The sequence below is a fragment of the Amphiprion ocellaris genome, chromosome 10 (assembly GCF_022539595.1).
Source record: "Amphiprion ocellaris isolate individual 3 ecotype Okinawa chromosome 10, ASM2253959v1, whole genome shotgun sequence".
In the NCBI taxonomy this organism is placed as follows: Eukaryota; Metazoa; Chordata; class Actinopteri; family Pomacentridae; genus Amphiprion; species Amphiprion ocellaris.
The window spans coordinates 18,812,382-18,833,360 of NC_072775.1; the positions used below are offsets into that span (position 1 = coordinate 18,812,382).

At 42.5% G+C, this 20,979-nt stretch overlaps 1 protein-coding gene across 1 annotated transcript in view; it reads left to right on the plus strand.

The window, feature by feature from the left end:
* Positions 1–20,749, plus strand: part of phlpp1 (PH domain and leucine rich repeat protein phosphatase 1) — a 43,440-nt gene extending 22,691 nt beyond the window's left edge. Inside the window, exons 2-17 of the mRNA XM_023270467.3 lie at positions 3,569–3,765; positions 4,776–4,901; positions 5,708–5,856; positions 9,576–9,722; positions 11,246–11,473; positions 12,505–12,707; positions 13,064–13,124; positions 13,674–13,769; positions 14,514–14,669; positions 14,972–15,172; positions 15,931–16,093; positions 16,191–16,321; positions 16,537–16,650; positions 17,106–17,300; positions 17,473–17,701; positions 18,287–20,749. Of these exons, the coding sequence (XP_023126235.2) occupies positions 3,569–3,765; positions 4,776–4,901; positions 5,708–5,856; positions 9,576–9,722; positions 11,246–11,473; positions 12,505–12,707; positions 13,064–13,124; positions 13,674–13,769; positions 14,514–14,669; positions 14,972–15,172; positions 15,931–16,093; positions 16,191–16,321; positions 16,537–16,650; positions 17,106–17,300; positions 17,473–17,701; positions 18,287–19,606 (3,716 nt within the window). The 3' untranslated portion in view covers positions 19,607–20,749. The remainder of the gene's footprint in view (positions 1–3,568; positions 3,766–4,775; positions 4,902–5,707; positions 5,857–9,575; positions 9,723–11,245; positions 11,474–12,504; positions 12,708–13,063; positions 13,125–13,673; positions 13,770–14,513; positions 14,670–14,971; positions 15,173–15,930; positions 16,094–16,190; positions 16,322–16,536; positions 16,651–17,105; positions 17,301–17,472; positions 17,702–18,286) is intronic.
* The last annotated feature ends 230 nt before the right edge of the window (positions 20,750–20,979 follow it).

The window sequence follows — 20,979 nt, forward strand, 5'->3', positions numbered from 1 at the left end:
ATAAGACGGGATGCAAAAACTGTCTTTTAAAAAAAAAAAAAAAAAAAAAAAATAGCATTTTGGTTCTATTGGCAGCACCTATACCACCACATACAGAAACACAATATTGACTTGAAGGAGCTACATACTTATGCAATCTTTTTCTTTTTAGATTTTAGATTTTTAATTAATTGCCAATACTTTGTAGAAATCTGTTTTCACTTTGACATGAAAGAATCTTTTTGTGTAAATTCTTGTCATTAATTATCCAATGTTGAACAGCAATATACCTTCAAGGGGTGAGCACTTAATATAGGCACTTTAGCTCCACAATGAAAGTCATGGATGTTCTGGATGTCAGCCAGACGTCCTGGACATTCTAGCAAGGAGAAGTCACCTGAATGTTTTCTTTCTATGTTCCGTCTTTGTGTAGTAGAGTTTGTAATAAAAAGAAGAAACACAGCACAGGGTTATATATGAGAAAGGCAGTGGGATGATAATTAGACACTGCAACACTGCAGAAACATGTAATGACACAGGAATAGAATTTACATGTAGATATACATAAATGGAAAAATGTGTTCCTTATATATAAAAACTGGGGATAGAGCTATACTAGTGTGACTGGAATGGACATGCGTTTGCATTTTTCCTAGCGATAATATGATCAATATTTACTGGTTTGTAAGAGAGGCTCTGATTTGTCTGTTACTTGATATGAAAACAGCGCCATGACATGGCTGTCCACCTCATAACCATCCCCACACAACCCTTTTTGGGACACAACATCACTGTTTGACCACCGTTTGCTTCATACTCACAGTAACATAAATACTCAGTCATTTAATAGCATTTCCTCTTAAGTGGATAGTAATAATGTCACTTTAAAGAGAGCGAAAACCTGCAGTTTCATTTGCTCCACTCGTTTCAGAAGTGCAGTTAAATGAATGTGGTGATCAGCAGCATTATAGAAAGGAGGGGAGCAGGGACAGAGAGGGGACAGTTTGCATTCAGTGTAAATAAGACAAATCATCCAATGATGTTAACTTTCTTCAGATTTTTAGCCGCAAGGTGTCCGAAACACTTTTTTTGCGGAGATCATTTTCTAACATCACCAAGATGCCCCTTTAATAAACTCTGTAGACAATGTTTGCAGCCCTTTTAACATAACTGTCAGGGCCAAGTCTAAAGAAGGAGCAGAGAAGATGCCAGATTCCTGTAATCGCTGTAATAGCTTAGGATGTCATTGAGGATTTTATTAAGCCAATAAAAAAAAGAACAAATATAACTACTCTTTTATTCAGATGTTAGGGTGAATGTGCTGATAATCTAATGCCAAATGCGATTATAGCAGTATTTTACACTTTGACTTGTAAGTTCTGCATAAGAACAAAGGGAATTGGAATATTACAGTTGTCTTTCATCTCCTGATAGCTCATTTAAACATATTTATTCAGATTTACCAGATTGTAATTGCCAGCTTTAAATCGCTGCTGTGAAGTCAAGGCTGATTGCCAGAGCACAGAGAGAAATTATGAAAGAAAGGTGTTCTTTTATGCCATTTAGATGTATATAATATGATACACTGCCATATACCATATGTTGTAGATATTTTCCCCGTTTTGTGCACAGAATGAACAGGATTTGCTATGACTATATGTACTATGCATCATTTTTACTCTGAACCACCCAGTTGTGTTAAGTTTATACACAAATGGGTGCTTACTTTTTTGTGGTTGTTTCACGACATACCAAATGTAATTTCGAAAGGTTTCTATTTCATATGGAAATCTAATGTGGTTTTATGATTAGCTGTCAAACGGTGTTGCATTAAACAGTAAGACGACTGCATCTCTACTCTTTCTGCACTTGTTCAGAGGTTTGTGCTCCCCTGTATCCCTTCAGTAGCTCAAGCATGACTCCTAATCAACATTTAACAATAGTGTTTTGTGTTACGTACTCTGCGTTTTGTCAAAGCAAATTTCCTTTTACAAACCAGGGTATTGATTCTGCTGTGAATACAAGATTAGCTTGTAACGCTGACAAGAAGTTAGGGCTCAGTTGTTGTGCTAATTTAAATTAAAAATGATCCAAGGATTGCACAAAACGCTGTGTCTTGGACAAGGTGAATTCAGCTGTTTATATGTTAGACAATCTTAAGCTGTCCATTGTGATGACCTCAGGTTTATCCAAATCAGCTCGTATAGACCACCTCTGGCCAGAATGTTTTGAAATCCTCCTGTGTTGTATGAAAGCAGTGTGCAGTACACTACTGTGCTGCATCAGCTTTACAGTCGGCATGTGAACCTAAATTATTTAAAGCCGCGAGAGCAAGTTCACACTTGCTTACCCTACTGACTGCTTCTTTTTCCACCAACCCCCACCACACAAACCCCAGCTTCACTCTCTGTTTAGACTGAAGTGAAACATGTGGGAAGGAGACAGTGTAAGAAAGATGCAGCTACTTTACAGTAGGCCACAGGACGAAAGACATTTTCTCTGGCCATCTGTCGCTTGGAGAGGAAAAATTTCTAGACCACACCATGACTCTTTTGGTCGAATGAGAAAACAATGAGGTTAAAGAATGCTGCGAGCACAGAACATAAAAACCACAGATAGAACAGAGAAATTGAAAAGCCAGGCAGCCGGACAGATAGAAAAGAAAGGACTGAGGGGAGGAGGGCAGCACATGCCAGCCCAGGAAGGTTTTTGCGGAGGTGGAGGTAGACAGAAAGCAGGTGGATGTTTAGACAGAACGATAACACAGCCTGGCTGACAGAACGCCTGATAAGCAGCCTGACTGTCAGGTTTGGCAGGCTGGCAGTGAAGTGACAGAACCAGGCATGGAGGAAAGGCAGACAGATGGGTAAAATAGAAGAAAGGACCCTCAGAAATTTTAAGTGCATAATTTAGAGGAGGTACACCTGCTATTAAATTTGAGACCCTAGAAATGTAGACTGTACTGCACTGAATGCAAATCTCTACTGCTGGATTCCATGTGTAAAGCAGGACATCCGGAGCTCACATTTGTGCTGAATGTATTAAGACCTTATGCTAACACTGCATTGTGATGATATGGTGGTCAGAGCTCTGTAGGGACGGTCACATAGATATTATTTTAACCATTCTAGCAGGATAGCTATGAGAATGACGATGCTGGTTGGTCCAAAGCTCCTGTCCAAAGTGTTATAACAATTGTTTAGTAGATTCATGTGGTTTGGATGTATGCATTTTGTCCAGATTAAAAGGACTCTTAATGATTTTGGTGAACCTTTGATATCTCACTGAGCACCACCAGCTAGTTTACATTTGTGGTTTCTTTGAAAATTTGAGCTATTGAAAGGTCATGGAATTTGGTTCCCATATTCATGTCCCCCTCAAAATGAATTGCAATCACTTTGGCAGTCTCCTGAATTTTCTTCAAGCATTATCATCAATTTTGTGTTTAGGTCTAAGTAGCAAAGAACAAGCTCACTGGGGGCTTTTAGCATGAACCACTAAATATAGTCTGGCTGTAGTCCTTCGCTAACCGATGTCTAGGTCACCTCCACAGTGCTAACTCCACAAAATCTCTCCTTTTTTCTTCCAGGGAAGCCGCAAAGCATTGAGAGCTCAGAGCGGGTCCAGCTGTCCGGGACCTACAACGTTCGTAAAGGGAAGCTCCAGCTGCCAGTGAACCGCTGGACCAGACGGCAGGTCATCCTGTGTGGCACCTGCCTCATCGTCTCCTCTGTCAAGGAGAGCCAGACTGGGAAGATGCACATCCTGCCGCTCATTGGAGGAAAAGTATGTAGAAGTCACACCACAACAGAGCACGACTTCCCTCTTCCTAGTCTTTTATGGTGACGTTATATGATTCCCGTTTTAGATCATAAACCCATAATGCCATGTCACCAGAGACTGACCTGAAAAAGACAATCTTATTACCCTCTGCAAACGGCTTTCTGTTCACCCTTGAATACACGTCACCTTAAACAACAGTTTGTCTTTTCCTTTGACATCCAGCACTGCTTTGTTCATTGTAGCTCAAGGTCAATCACAAATGGTCTTTCAAACTCTACATATTTTCAGCATTCTGCATGTATGTCTTGTTCACTTCTAATGTGAAGTCAAGACATGCTGTAGTGTTTAGTGTAATGCACCACAACAGCACCCTCATATTGTCCTCGCTTTTTCAAATTGCCTCCCTAAAAATGACCTTTATGTGTTTTTTGCTTTATGCGTGTATCTGCTAAATAAGCTCGAAGGGCTTTTCAGAAAAGCCTTATCTACTTGTCTGCCCTGACACAAAGGACACTCCATTCCGCACCACACCCAGTTTCTAAACATTTCACACAGCATATGACCGCTAGTCAAGCATTCTTCCATTCAGTGTCTCTGCATGTGTTTGTGTAAATGCGTGCTAGTATTCTATTTAAACACAAAAGTAGTCAGCCATTCATCGCAAAGTAGCTTCAGAGTGTTTGTGACTCTGCGTGTCTAGAAAGCAACTTCACATACATTTATTGTTGCTCATGTCACGCACATGTGTGTGTTATGCGATCATGCGTGCCTTATATAGTTTCATTAATGTGCTTCTGCTTGGCTGAATTCGTATACCCTGCAGGTATTAAGCATCTTATTTCCTTCAACAGAACCCATCTATGGAGATGTCTGTGTGTCAGCTTTTCCTCTCTGTTTCCTGTGCTCTTCTTTTCTGATTCTATAGGCGTGGGGTTATCATTTATATTCAGAACAGGATCAGGAATATCAGTATTTCACATTCTAATGTCACTCTTGTGTGTGTCTGGCTGCAGGTGGAGGAGGTGAAGAAGCACAATCACTGTTTGGCCTTCAGCTCGGCAGGGCCTCAGAGTCAAACCTACTACGTCAGTTTTGACAGCTTCACGGAGCACCTGCGCTGGCACAGACACGCTGCCAAGGTACTGTGTGTGCATGAGGGTTATGGACAGGAAAGGAGAGCAGAAGCATATTCTCCATGGGCACTGCTTGCAGCATATTAGAACATGCACAACTGCCCCATATCCACTGCAATCCCACTGCCATATGAGCTGAGTGGACCAAAAACTGCACATATTTCACTGCTGTCCAGTCTGTATTGTATAACCCAAGAGTCTCTGGGTGCACTCACACATAAACACCACTCATGGCTCTCTCTCCGTTCTCTCATTTGAACTCAAGTAGGCCATAGCCAGAAAACCTCTTTTCTAAATATTAACAGGGACATGCATGTCACCAGCACCCTGAGGGCCACTCAGAATAGAAGCCTGGATAGAAGCAGCACGTGCTGCAGTGACGACTGTTGAGCCTCTAGCTAACTTCACTCTGAAAGGCTCCAGTTCACAGACTGTAGATTCTCTCCTTTAAGATGAGGCAGACGTTTATGCTGCCATATCATTTTAGATTCCAGCTTCGATGTTTCTGTGAATTTGACTATCAAATGATCACAGGCTCACTGCTCCATGCACCTGCACTTAACTCAATTACACAATGTTGTAATGTGTGATGCTAAGTCACTAACCTGTTGGGCTTTCCCTCAACTTCTTGTGACTCACTAATCCTAAGGAGATTGCCACTGAATGACATTTGACCCTGTAGCCGCATGCTACAAACACAAACAGTAAACCAGTAAAGACCTGGGCAGTTGAAGTAATCCTGTTTAGCTCCACGTTCTTCTTTCTGTCTCTCTCTGTCCTCTCTTATCGAATTCTTCTCCTTCTCCATCTAGATGGTGTCCCAGAGAATCAACTCGGTAGATCTGTCCTGCTGCAGTCTGGAGCATCTTCCTCCCAACCTCTTCTACAGCCACGACCTCACCCACCTCAACCTCAAACACAACTTTCTGCCTGCAGACCAGCGCCTGCAGCAGCTGCAGAGGTACAATGCCTGCATAAATCTACAGTAAACACACCTGAGGCTGATTTATAAAGACGGGATGTGGCAGGAAGGAGTGAAAGATAACAAAGGGAAGGACAGACTTGAGAGTCCAGGATGGTTTGGATGGACTGGTTAGGGCAAGGTGAAACTTGATGCAGGAAAATGTTTATAAAAGCTTAACATAACTTAGCCACAATAAGTACTGGGATGGGTTGTTGTGCAATGAGCTGAGCGGCAAGACACTGACACAGTAGTTAGGCTTCACTGGAAACAGCAGGTCACAGTTTGGGCCTCTTTAACTTACCCCTGCAATTTGCAAGCCATCGACCTGAACAGTCTCGGACTGGGGCCATTGGCACACTGAGACCAAAGAGGCTAGCCAGGGCTGTACCAGGCTAAGTCAAATGAGCCCAGAGCCCAGAAGGGTAGATGTGTCTGCAGGGAAGCTTTTAGTGTGCCTGGCCTCTCTCACTCTTTCTCTCTGTGGGCACCATCTGCTGCATGCTTATCATGGTCCCAGATTAAAGACCACAGCCAAGATATATGCGTGTTCATGTGTGCGTGCACGCATGTACTTGGATTCCTGTACACGCTGGTACACTTACACGCCTGTCACAGCGTCTCTTTGTGAAGATTACTGCCAGAAGAGTCCTACCATTTAACGGAGTGAATTGTGTGAATCTGATGACTGACTATGTGTTAGCTGTGTTTGCAGAATGGAGTGTCTGTGTGCAAGAGAGGGAGAGATGCTTGCTTGTATGCAACAGACATAGTGGCTGCAGGCTACAGATTTGGGGTCAGTGCATACAAAGTCTTGATACAGTATGGCATTTGTTAGTTTTTTCTTAATTTAAGAAAGCTGCATTACAGGAATCTGGGTCTTTGTGTAAGTGGCTGTGTATGTGTGATCGTGCATGCTTTTGAGTCTCCCTGATAGAAAATTGTGAATGAATGAGGTCAGGATTTTTTTATTCTGCACCACAGCCTTCTTTTTTTGAATCATCTTTATTTTTTAATCCCTGGGATAATGACTGGTGTAAAGAGAAGATGATGTGAGGGAAATAAGTAGTTTATTTAAATCTGAGTGAATGATGCACAGCTCCCCTGCTGGTCAAGTGAGGTAACATCTATTGAGCTTTGCCAAACCTAAGTAGGCTCATCCGCATATGACCCGGCATGATAGAAAAAGAGGTCAGTAATGAGAAAGAGATGAATAGTTAGCTGAAAATAGAGGGGTTTTGACAGAAACATGCAGCAGAGTTGCTTGAATACTGGCTTTCCCTTGAGAGACTGAAGTCAAAAGAGCTGGAGTCCAGAACAATAATGCTCTGTATGCAGCCTCTATGAATGTGGGTGTATGTGTTTTGGTGTGGACTGTTGTGTGAGAGTCTGTTTGTGTTTCAGTATAAACACCGGCTCTCTCTGACATCTAACATAGGGTCAGAGTGCGTAGTATTTTTCCAAGAGCAATGGAATGTGTGAACCTGCCACATGCCTCTCCCCTTCTCTCTCTTTTCTCTGTGGCCAAATACTAACTGGTGGGTGATGTGCCAATCAGATATGCATAATCAGTTGTCTGGGATACCAGCTCTTTCCTCTGGCATGGGACTGCCTTCCCAGCATGCCTCTCTCTTTGAGACAGAGGTCACTACTCACTGAGGGGAATGCCTGATCCATGCATATAATTGAACCTTTGGCCTGTTTATTTACATATGTATGATCGTTTAGCAAGTTATGAAGAACAAAAAAGTTGCGGAAACGAAAGCAATGGGAACAAGAGGAAAGACAGAAGAGGGACAGAAAGACAAATTTCAGCACGGAAGAGGTTATTTAAGGTCAAGTTAAAGCATTGAAGTTGCACTAATTGATTTTTAGGCCAATTGGGGGCAGCAAAAGATTCACAATATTATCATATTTACACCTTATCAAGTTATTATGGTGATGTTTATGTACACATTCAGCAGACACAGAGCAACATTAGCATTTATTTAGAGGTGTATTTCTGTTTACCTAATGAATATAAATCTGATATTCACTCTACCTTTACCTCTTGTTTGCACTTCAGCAATTCATGTGAATGATATTCAGTTTTTCAGCTGATCAATGCTCTGATGTGTTCATTAATGTGTAATTTGTCTATCTGCTGTTTCATTTGAGGCAGGTATTGGTTTGTCAGAGCTTTAGCTAAAGGATAACGGCTGCTCATACAGGCTATAAATGAAGCTAATGATAGTGGAGCTGTTAGCTGGATCCTCGAAACAATGAGCTGTGCTAGTTGAAAAATAATGCAACACAAATATTGCTTTAAATCAGATTTGTTGTGCTCATTTGGGGGTTGTTGAGCAACCTAACATCATAACTAACTTACTATGAGCATTATTATCAGTGTCAACCTTCATTAGAGTTGTTTATCAGTTCATCTGATGACTATAACTCGAGTGTTTATGACTTTCAGCTCTATTTCGTCCTCCAGCAACTTCCCAGAAAAATATCTGGTAGTCTCCAGCTTTGTCTTTCTGACATTTAGTGGACAGGGAATGAACATTCATCAGAACTGTGTTGGCGAAAGAAAACACAATGTGAGATTAGCTAATGGGTGTGGATTTTTTGTGGCGGAAAACTCAAACAATAAGTTAAAGTAAGAAAAGGGAACAAAACTATTGACAGCTGCATATTTGGTAGATAATTCTCTTTGAGGTCTTGCCTACAAGCAAAACCTTTTGCTTGCAGTTGTTCCACTGACTCTATGCAGTGAGTAGTGTTGCTTTAAATACACTAGGAAAGGAGTAAGAAGAAAACAGAATAACATTATGCTAGGACAGACAGAGCATGACACAGACACTGAAAGTCTGAGGAGGGGGTGTGAGCATTACTCAGCAGATTGCAAAGGTTGATTTAATAGTGGAATGACATTTTCCCACATAGAGCCCACCCACTGCCTGCAGGAGTCACCCTCAGCTGGAATTGCTCAGCCGCCCTAATCAATAGCCTTGACACCTCGTTTGCCTTTTTTCCTCCATCATCATGATATACTGTGAGAAAGTGTGCGTAACCTGTGTGTGTACATAGCGTGGAAAATCAAGTGCCAGCGTTAGCAGCTGCTCCAGAGTGCCGTGCTAATATGGCTCATCTCCGGCTGCTCTCGCTGTGATAGGTGATAGCAGGTTGCGTGTGCATGTCTGTATGTGTGCAGACGGATAAATAAAGACAGAGGGAGTCATTTCCCCTGCTTCACTTTGTTCCCTTGACTCCCTCCTCCCTCAGGATCTAACCCCTGTGAAGGTCACCGGTCTGCCATGGGACAGCATACTGAATGCCACTAGTCACTGTTGTTTAAATGAACAACACAGACGTCTCTGCTGCACTTGTTTGCTCAACAATCGAACGTGAAAGTTTAACTGTACTTTTATGGGTGTGTTCAATTGAACTGTGTTTTTTCACCTGAATAATTCTGTGTAAGCTGCACTTTGCTACATTACCCATGAATATATTTATGAATATGTTATACTCTTCCTGCAATATTAATGTTGACAAGACACAACTACCCCCTCCTTCTCTTCTCTTCTCTTCTCTTCTCTTCTCTTCTCTTCTCTTCTCTTCTCTTCTCTTCTCTTCTCTTCTCTTCTCTTCTCTTCTCTTCTCTTCTCTTCTCTTCTCTTCTCTTCTCTTCTCTTCTCTTCTCTTCTCTTTTAGTTAATCACGTTATCCTCTGTCTCCAGGTTTTCTCGTCTACGGAGCCTCAACCTGTCCAACAATCACCTTGGCCAGTTCCCCCTGGCTATCTGTGAAATCCCCACCCTGACGGAGGTCAACCTCAGCTGTAACTACCTGGCCTCCGTCCCCAGCTCTGTGGGAGCCATGACCAAGTAAGCAAAAAAGAGGAACTTACTGATGACGCAGAAGAAATAATGGCAATCTTTATGCCAGTCTCAGAAAAGGGTATTTGTGTCACATGAATAAAATCAATCAATAGTAAATTCACAGACTCCATATACCTGCATCTACAGTTCACAAATAATTTTTCTTCTGATCACTATTTTACTGTTGATTTTGTTTTGATATTAACATTGCGTCTTTCTACTACTGACTGCTTGAGATGCCGGTAGTTACCCAACGTGTACACATATTGTCCCAGATCTTTCCTGCTGATATGGGCCGATGTTGGCTTGCATCAGTGCCATCCCATGGCTTGGCATCCAGTCAACCTTTTCACAAGCCAACCGCATTTTTGCCTGTTTGATATTAAAAGTTTACATAGCCAAATGTGCAAGTTACCTAGCAACTGTCACATGTCGTAACAGCCACAGTGATCTGTTTTGCCCTTCCAACCTATAAGGCAAACAACATCATAACTGCAGTTATTGCTGTTGGCATTTTGCCTTGATAATGGACTGCTTCTGGTGTGTGTGTGTGTGTGTGTGCGTGTGCGTGTGCGTGTGCGTGTGTGTTTAATTCACTCATTCGCTGTTTTGTATTTCTGTTTTGTAGTCTTTTTTTTTTACCTTGTTACAAAGATGATGGGTTGTTGTGGAGAGTTCAGTTTTGAACATCTGTATTCTGGTGCACACCTTAGGGTTTCTTTGCAAGCTATTGGCATTTCCCCCTGAGGCCTGTATTGGCAGTAAAACACTGAGGCTTTTTGATGGACCACTGAATTACATTTTTTAAATGAATTGTCACTCGGTGATTCTGGTGGCTGAGAGACGATATCCAGTTTACTTGAGATGATAGTGTTACCCTGCCTCCAAAAAGATTGCTTGTTTCTCAGTTCTAGGCCAACACTTTCAAAAAGATGGAACATAGCAGATTTTTCTGGCCGAGTACCATTTTTTTTCTCATGGGAATGCTCAGAACACTGTAAGTTTTGGTCGAGCTCCAGTTCCAGCCCCCTTTCCTGTGGAAAAGCCCTATTACTCACTCTTTAAAGGAGTGTCAGAAATATTTACTAGATCTAAAGTCTTTCCTAAATCACTGTCAGAGTCTTAAACTTGAAAATCCATGCATCGTTTAGTCAATTTTATTCCATTATGACAATAGGGATTAAGGAGTCATTTAGTATCTGGGTCACAGCTGCTAGTTTGGATTGTAGATGTGCTTCAACTCCAAACCTATATTAGACTAAACATGCAGGTATGGTGGTTGAAACAGAGCAAGATGAGAAGTTGATCTTCGGGAATGATCTGGTATGCCTGTAAATTCCTCAAGTGGCCAGTAGGGCATTTATGCTGCTACTGCCATCTGCTGGATGTTAACTTTAATGGTTATGATTGCAAGTCATTGTTGCTACACTGTTAATCAAAATACAAATAATTCCACGTTAAAATGCCATCTTTCCTATTATCTCTGTCACAAATGAAGTTAATCGTGTAAACTTATGCTGCTCTCTCAGTTTACAGACGTTCCTGTTAGATGGAAACAGTTTAAATGACCTGCCCGATGAACTGGGATCCCTCCAGAGGCTGAGCTACATGGGACTTTCCTTCAACCAGTTCAACCACGTGCCCCAGGTGCTGGAGCGGTTGTCCTCCATGGAGAAGCTGTGCATGGCTGGCAACCACCTAGAAACACTCACCCTGCAGAATTTTAGACTGCTTCATGTCAAACACATCGATCTGAGGTACGAGAATGACGACAGATTATTGCAAGATTATATGAATGAACTCTGGTAACTTTGTCATGGTTAACAAGTAACTCTTTAAGCCCCCAGTCATGCGTGTCCCAAGCACTGCTCTCAGTGACACATGCTATCACACTAATGACAGAAACAAAAACAAAAGGAGGAAGCCAGCAACACAAGCAGACAGTCAGACAGCACGGAGTCAAGAAATCATTTGTTCGCAGTGGCTCCTTCAGGTGTCTCCCAATTGTCTAGGAAAGCACTGAGCTGCAGTGACTTGCACTATTTTTCTGTTAATACTTCACTCCTTCTGGCTTTGTTTAAACGGGGCTTGTAAATTTGTATATTTTTTTTTCTCACGTTTAGACGAAGATCTCTTGGTATCTCCGATGAGGTTGTTTTTGGATTTTTTGTTTCCTAAAAATGTGCTAAAAAGTTAGTAATGAGTTGATAGTCATGTGTCAGACATCTGTTCTTTGATTGCCTGCTTTTTTGTCATTTTAAAATCAGTTTTTGTGAGCTTTGCACAAAAAACAATTTGAAGAAAATCATCACTGGATTTTTAGCGTAGAGGGCTGTCTATCATTCAAGCAGGACAGAGCCAATTAAGCAACTGTTTGTTGCTTTGGTTTAAATATGTTGAAAACCAAAATTTGTAGTTTGTTTATAGTGTAGAATAACACATGTATGTCTTTTGTGTTTTATCTGTTTTTGGTTTGGAGTAACTAAGTACTGAAATACTTTAGATATTAGCAGTAGACAAAATAATAATCAAATATGGATTGTCATTTACGATGCAACAAATTCACATTTCGTGTTACAAATCAAATCCATTAACTTGTCCCTGCTTCCTCTTTTCATCAATGTTGCACTCAGAACAACTGAGTATGAAACACACCAATGAAACTGCACAATATATCAGCAATCACCCAAGGCATGTTCCCTTCTTTACAAAAAAGGCCACAACCTGAGCAATTCAACCTCATCCAATTGGAGATGAACCCTTGTCTCCTCCCTGCCTCCTCTGTCAGGTTGAATAAGATCTCCATCATGGTGCCAGATGAGCCTGACCTGCTGAGGCACGTGACCCAGCTGGACGTGAGGGATAACAGGCTGACAGACCTGGATGCATCGGTCTTTCCCCGACTGGAGGTACTTCACTGTGAGAGGAACCACATCACAGGCCTCAAGGCCAAGGGTTGCTTGCTCAAGGGCATCTACGCCTCCAGCAACGGTGAGTTTTAGCACGTATGGTCTCAAGATATCTGCAGGCGCAATCACGTGTGGTTAATCAAGAGAGATCCACATCCCTTTCTCACTACCACACTCCTAAACTGAGGTCACCAATTTACATCTCTCTTCTCTGAAAAATGACAAATGCTAACTTTAACCTACACTCGGCTATCGGCATGCATTCATTTTTTCTCATCAGTGCAGCAGTCTCATTGTCTCTCTCCATCATTCCTCTCTAACTTGTCATCACATCCTCCCCCCTCCCAAATGCTCCCCTCCATTTTCCATCTACCTGCCTTTTTAATAGACTGCGTCTGTCCTTGCTGTAGGTTAATGTGTTTGGATTTCTCTCTACAGAGCTACGACAACTGGATGTCAGTCCTGTGCCCTCCAATCTTAGTTACATGGATCTCTCAAGGTGAGGAAAAATCCAAAAGTATAAAAAAAAATTTAATCAGAAACTAATTAAAACTGTAAAAAAAAAAAAAAGTGTAGCTCATTTGCAGTACATCCTCTTTGCTGTACAAGAGCAGTACTTGTTCAGTGTAAGTGATGCTTTGAAGATCATGTAACTGCATAAGGGAACTACACAGTAAAAGGATCTTTTCAAGTGTGGTGGAATATCAACTTAGCAAGCTGTCATTCTTTAACCATACAAGGTTGATACAATGTTTGATTGTAAATGAAATAAAGACTTCCGTACTTACCTTGTGATTGTTAGTAAAATGGAGAGAGTACTGTACTGAATTGTTTTAACACTTTGAGAGAGTATCACACCTAATATTATATTACATTTCCAAAGCTCAGACTTCAGTTACCTGGTAAACTAAGTCTAAAATATTACAAAAAAAGTGGAAAAAAATAGCCAGTTTTCTATCAAATCTGAAGTAGCATACATACAGTATTTCAGTACCGAACATTCCAAATTACACATAATTTATCATCATCACCCCTTCTTCTCTTGTAGGAACCATATGGAGTCCTTGCCAGACTGGCTGTGTGAAGCGAAGAAACTGGAAGTTCTGGACGTGAGCCACAACCTCATCACTGAGCTCCCAGCACGGTGAGTCTCTCTCTCACAGCAAATGTGTCTGTAAGCCTGTAAATGGAGTACAATGCTGCATTATTTTCCCTGCTCTTTGTCAGCCAGCTATCTATCCCCCATAGAGCGCCATAAATCACACAGATAGCCTGTAACCTCCGCAGCCTTCGTCCATTCCCTTCCTCTTTATATAGCATTTTAGAAGGTCAGTTCAGATGCACATCTTCCCCTTTTTGGTGTCTCACATCGACTCTGTCAGCCTTGCTCCCTCTGCATCCCTTCGTTTCCCCTTTCTACCTCTCTCTCTCTCTCTACCTCTACCTCTTGGTACCCCTCATTGTCTGCAGATTTATTTTTTACCCAATAAGTGTCAGAATGATGAATTTCAGCTGCAGGCTCCACTAGAGGCGCTGCTATTTTCTGATTTTCCATCCTCATCCACACCCCCGTCCTCCTGCACTATCCTCATTTCCATTATTGTTTCAGCGTTCCTCAGTCTCCTCAGTCGTGAGCCAGTGTTTGAAAAAGATCATGCGTCACCTTACCTGTTCACCAACCTCTATCTATCTATCTATCTATCTATCTATCTATCTATCTATCTATCTATCTATCTATCTATCTATCTATCTATCTATCTATCTATCTATCTATCTATCTATCTATCTATCTATCTATCTATCTATCTAACACTGCAGTTTCATAATAGTCTAACTGTTTATCTTTCATGTTCTAGCACTGACCCAACCATCTGTATATGTGCTGCAGGTTGTTATGCAGCAACAGTCTGAGGAAGCTGAGTGCAGGACATAACCAGTTGCAGAAGCTGCCTGAAAGAGTGGAGCGCCCTCTGCTGGAGGTTTTAGATGTACAGCACAATCAACTGGTGGAGCTGCCTTGCAACCTGTTCCTCAAATCTGACAGGTAACATTAATCATTAGCTAGAGGAGATTTTTTTTTCTTACTAATATGCATCCAATATCTGACAGGAAGATTAAGTGTATAGAAAATGCAGGTATATGAAGATGAAAGACAGAAATTAGGAATAGGAATTTTTAATCAAGGGCAAGGATGACGGGCAAATAAAAAACAAGAGGGCGATATTTTAATGGTGGGGTCAGAGATGTCATGTTGATGTTTGGAATTAAAATGATTCATCTCAATTTTTTTATGCCCCAGTCTGAAGGAGAACAAAAATGAGTTTGTGCTTTCAATTTTGCTTTCAGCTTACGATGCGTAAATGCATCAGCCAACAAGCTGGAGCACCTACCACCATCTACTCTATCAGAGGAAAGCCACAGCATCCTGCAGGAACTCTACTTGACCAATAATCGGTTGACAGACAAGTGTGTGCCCATGCTAACAGGCCATACACACTTAAGAGTTTTGCACATGGCCTACAACCATCTCCAGACTTTCCCTGCCAGGTAAAGAACTGAAATCTTCTCGCTTCTTACTCATATTTTACACTAGGTCTGCAACTTATTAATATCTAGTATTTTGTTGTAATTATTTTGTGATAATGGTGAACAAATCCCATCACAATCAAAACCAAAACTCAAAGAGATTCAATTTACAGTAGTGTAAAAAAAAGAGAAAACATTTTAGAAGGTGGAATCAGTGAATGTTTGCCAATGTTTCCTCGACAAATAACAAATCAGTGATTCCTAACTGTTTTTATTTTACAAAATGGACCCCAAAGTAGGTTGAGTACTCTACACTGAAGGTTAAACTGAATAAAATAACTATTATAAGAAGGCTCTCTACTCGCAGTCAGGGCTTTAAAACAAACATCCACAAGTTGCAACAAAGTTTAGTTTATCTGGTCGACTCAAACTGGTTTTACAGCGTATGTTTTATAGACAGAATTGGGCAATACAACAGCTGTGTGGAAAATCAGAGATAAGAAAACTTGTTTTCAAGTCAGACTTCATTGCTTGACTGCATGAGAAGATTCTCTTCTTGTTTTTGTTCAACTTTATTGTTCAAGTGGAAAATCTTCAGTGTCAATCTTGTCTTCCTGGAACATGGAAGCTTCCGCTGAGCCGTTGCACAACAGACATGCAAGGCCAGGGTCATATGACCGAAATAGCTGCCATCAATAAGCTAATTGCCTTCTGACTAACTAATTAGGTGATTCAACACTATTTTACACACATAAGCTTACCTATTGCTTTCCCTTCAGTAAAATGGCCAAGTTGGAGGAGCTGGAGGAGGTGGACCTGAGCGGAAACATGCTGAAGACCGTCCCCACCACCATTATGAACTGCCGGAGAATGCATACACTCATCGCCCACTCTAACGCTATCGAGGTCTTTCCTGAGGTCATGCAGCTGATGGAGATGAAAGTAAGCCAGTAGCAGCAGCACATCTCATCTGTGAGCCCCGAATCTTTCACTGAATATGAATTTGTGTGAGTATTGACATCTTGTCTTCTGTTGTCAGTGCGTGGATCTGAGCTGTAATGAGCTGAGTGAGATTACTCTACCAGAAAATCTGCCTCCGAAGCTTCAGGAGCTGGACCTCACTGGAAACCCTCGTCTCAACCTGGACCACAAGACCCTCGAGCAGCTTAAGTATGTCATTCTTATTCTGATAGTGATAGTTCTTATTCTGTTAGTGAGAATACAACTTGCACTTCAGTCTGAGTTTGAACGTCTGATTTAGTTTATTTTATACACACATCTATGTAATGTGGAAATAAGAATGCAACACTCAGTGGTTTTATTTATCTTGATGCTTCAGCACAATACAGTGAAATTGATCTTTTTCGTGTTTTCTTGTTTTCCAGTAACATTCGCTGTTTCCGTATTGATCCGCCTCCAACCTTTTCTTCGAATGAGGCATCTGGAGGGCCTGCTGTGTGGAGTCATGGTTACACAGAGGCCTCGGGCGTCAAGAACAAGTAAGTACAATTCAGTCAATGATGAAACAACCACGAACGTCGCACTCATCCATTGAAGCCTCACTAATCAAAACCTCTTGAGGCCACACTTTTTAAAAGTTACATGATTTTAATGAAGGGAATTTTAAAGCAGTGCTTGTTGAAAACAGGAATCATGCACCTTCACATGCCAAAGCACTCGCCTTGGGCTAATTTGTCAAATCAAGACTTAAATATGCATGCCGAAGAACAGATTTGGGCAATGGCACATATTCTGTGCACATTTTTATATTTGTAGGTGATGCTTGATGAGTTGATGACAGAGGTTTTGCTGCACAGTCAGCTGAAGCATAGAACGCATTGTTTCCTTGGTTATTAGTGTGTGGAAGAATACAATCAATATGTGAACAGAGGAGTTAGCATGGTTTTGAAGCCTTCATTGTTTCCTCACAGAGCACATTCCTCTCTTGTTTCAGACTCTGTGTTGCAGCCCTTTCAGTGAACAGTTTCTGTGGGAGTCGTGAAGCTCTGTATGGCGTGTTTGATGGAGACAGGAATGTGGAAGTGCCCTACCTCTTGCAGTGCACAATGAACGATGTGCTGGCTGAAGAACTACACAAAACCAAGAGCGAAGAGGACTACATGACCAACACCTTCCTCGTCATGCAAAGGTACACGACAGACTTGACACACATATTTATGCTTTTTCCTCCTTTAATCTGCCATTTAGTTTTTATACAAAACATTTATTATATGCTGCAAATTTCAAATCTTTGTAACAGGAACTCTGATGTGCAAAATCAACGTCCCTCTTGCTGTATCTTCATTTTTCTGCCCCTGCAGGAAACTTGGAACCGCAGGACAGAAACTGGGTGGCTCGGCAGCTCTATGTCACATTCGCCATGACCCCACCGATCCTGGTGGCTGCTTCACCCTCACAGCTGCTAATGTGGGCAAGTGCCAGGCCATCCTGTGCCGTGATGGAAAGCCCTTGTCACTGTCACTGCTTCACAATGTCGGGCTCGAGGACGAATACCGCAGGATCCGGCAGCACAGGGCTATCATCACTGAGGTGGAGATCCCAACCACATTGCAATAGATAGATAACTTTATTGGCTGTTCCAAGTAAAAACAGAAATTCATCTTTTGTCACAGCTGTACATTTAAAAACCACACTGAAAACACCCTCACACATCAAAAACACAGTACAATAAATAAAAACAAGTAAAGCACATAAAATAACAACATAGTACAGCCTATTTTGTGTTATTAAGAGCAGCTATTGCAAAGGGGATGAAAGATGTTTTGTAGATGTTTTTCCTGGCCAGTGGGGTTCTGCAGCATCTGCCTGATGACAGCAGCATGAAGGAGTGGTGGAGGGGATGTGAGGGGTCCTCAGTGATGAGGGTGGCTTTCCTCATCACTGAGCGTCCATACTGTTCACACCGGGGAGGTTGGGCTATTTGAGTAATTTTACTGACCTGATTTATTATTCAGGAGATTTTAGTTTAGTGTTTGATGGTGAGGAAGCTGAGCCAGGTTGACATGTTACAGGTGAGGATGGATTCGATGAGTGATTTAGTCAGCGCAAACTACATTAATGTAATAGAATTTTTTAGATGTGCACTGCGTTGATTTGTTTGCTTTTTTTCCATAGGACAACAAGGTCAACGGCGTGACTGATTCTACACGAATTATGGGCTACTCCTTCCTCTACCCTTCTGTCATCCCTTGTCCCTATGTGCAGACAGTCACGCTCACTCCTCAGGATGAGTTTTTCATCCTGGGTAGCCGCGGCCTTTGGGATGCCGTGTCTCCCACCGAAGCTGTGGAGGCCGTTCGGAACGTCCCAGATGGCCTGGCTGCTGCTAAAAAGCTGTGCACGCTGGCGCAGGGCTACGGCTGCACTGACAGCCTCAGCGCTGTCGTGGTCCAGCTGAGTGTGAGTGAAGACTGCTGCTCCTGCTGCTGTTCTGAGCCTCCCCAGCCTCCTCCGAGCCCCGGCTTAGGCCCCTATCCTCCCTCATCCTCTGCCATCAAAGAGCGGCCCTCAGATGGCTCTCTCCCTGTGCCTCCGTCCTCCTGCAGTGAGATCAGTAGTGAGATCAGCACCAGTGAGATGAGTAGCGAAGTGGGCTCCACGGCCTCATCTGATGAGCCTCCACAGAGCTCCTTGGTACTCCTGCAGGAGCAGCCCCACCACCCTCACCTCCACCTGCACCACCAGGCCCACTTGATGTCCCTACAGCACCAACAGCCCCACACAGCTACCCAGCCCTGCCAGTATCTGTTCCCAGCTTCAGAGCTGCCTTCTACCCGTAGCTGCTGTGCCCTCCATCCTGCCTGTTTGGCAGGATCCTTTCAGAGGCAGCTATCTAGTGCCACCTTTTCCAGCGCCCTGTCCGACAACGGGCTGGACAGCGAGGACGAAGAGCCCATCGCTGGTGTTTTCTCAAATGGGAGCCGTGTGGAAGTAGAGGCGGATGTCCACTGCCTGAAAGCTGACTCCTCCTTGTCCTCATCTCCTCAAACATCGATACCACCGTCCTCCAGTCAGGAGCGCACCCTGCTCACTCTTCCCCCACCTCCTCCACCACCGTGCACCCCGGAGCCTCTAGAGGAAGGAGTTGACGTCAGTCACGGGGAGACAGAGAACGGGCTTGAGAGGGAGGATTCATGGCAGGGTGTTGGTGTGGCCGGTGGGGATGGAGGAAAGTTGGCAGGCAAGAGGAGGGTTAATGGGTCGGTGGCACGCCAGGAAAAGAGCCACAACCTGATTGAGGTGGCTGCCGACGCTCCCTCTAAGAAGTCCGGGGGTTACTTCACAGCTCCAGCCCAACCCGACCCAGATGACCAATTCATCATCCCCCCCGAGCTGGAAGAGGAGGTGAAGGAAATTATGAAGCAGCATCAGCAGAAACAGCAGAAGCCGCCTGGAACCGATCAGCCCACGGATTATTACGACACCCCTCTCTGAACAGCAAACTACAGCCTCATCTCCTTTTTCATCAGTCTGACCACTCTGATTTTCCCATATGTGGACACAAACAGAAGAGTTTCCTCAAGAGGCTATAAAATGCACATGAAGAAGTTTCAAGCTTTTTCTAAACAGCCTCCCGAGCTCTACACAGCCTCTTTATTGGAGAAACATGCTCCACCCAAGCAACTCATAGAATAAAAACAAGCAAATGAGCCCTTTAATGATACTCAACCCTCTTGAATAGCCTGTGGACACAGTTCCTTGTGTCCATGGTCGTGCCCTTCTCTCACAGACTGTGGAACGTTATTTTTACATTAGACAACCAGCTGAGTATGTAATCAACACTAGTCTCTTTGCAATAGCATTAGCTTGCCTCAACACTTGTTAATATGGATAACAATTCCATGGTTTGTTTGTTTGTTTTGTAAGAACTTACCATATCTTTTAATGTGAAAGCAGTGAAGTTGCTGAAAGAACTTTTTAAAAACACATAATCTTTTTATTATCAGTGAACTATGTTGAATGGTACACCATTAATACCACACCTAACTGTTGTAGATAGGGCACTTAAAATACTGTATTTCTTCAGTAAATCATGGCTCTTGGCCTGTAAAATGGCATAGAAATTTTTTGTAGAAATTTGCAATACTAACTCCTAGGAGTTGCATACTCTTTATGGTGACTCAGTCACTTTTACTAATCTTCTCTGAGAGAAATGGTGATTTTTTTCCAATGACTGTAAATAAGAGAAATGTTGTATACTGATGCTTTTAAAGGAACTGCGTACCTGTATGTCGGTGAAGGTTTTAGTGGCGGGGAGGATGTGTTGTTTGCTGTTATGGAGGCGTCACCCCCCCCCCTTCTCTTACAACGTAGACCCACAAAAACAACACACAAACACACACACACACACACACACAAGTATTAATGTGCAATTGCAGGTCAGAAAACCCAACATTCCATGCAATATAACTATGAGTACACTAAGTTGCTATAGTCTGCTCCACTTTGTATAATTGTGATGTCCTGTAGTCATCACTGTATCTATTGAGCACTGATCGACAGATCTTTGCATGCACACACACACACACACACACACACACACACACACACACACACACACACACACACACACACACACACATGCATACATACAGGTATAACAGACAAACACATATACATGGACACTCACAGGTAATATTAGTCCCACCTCCCTCCTACAGTAACTGTTATCACCGGCATGACTGTGTCAAGTTCAGTAATACAAATATATCCACATGGAAAAGAGACAACACAAATGTTCCTGTCTTTGGTATAATAAATTTTAAATTTGTGAATATAAAGTTATGGTGTCTGGGAATTGTTTTCAA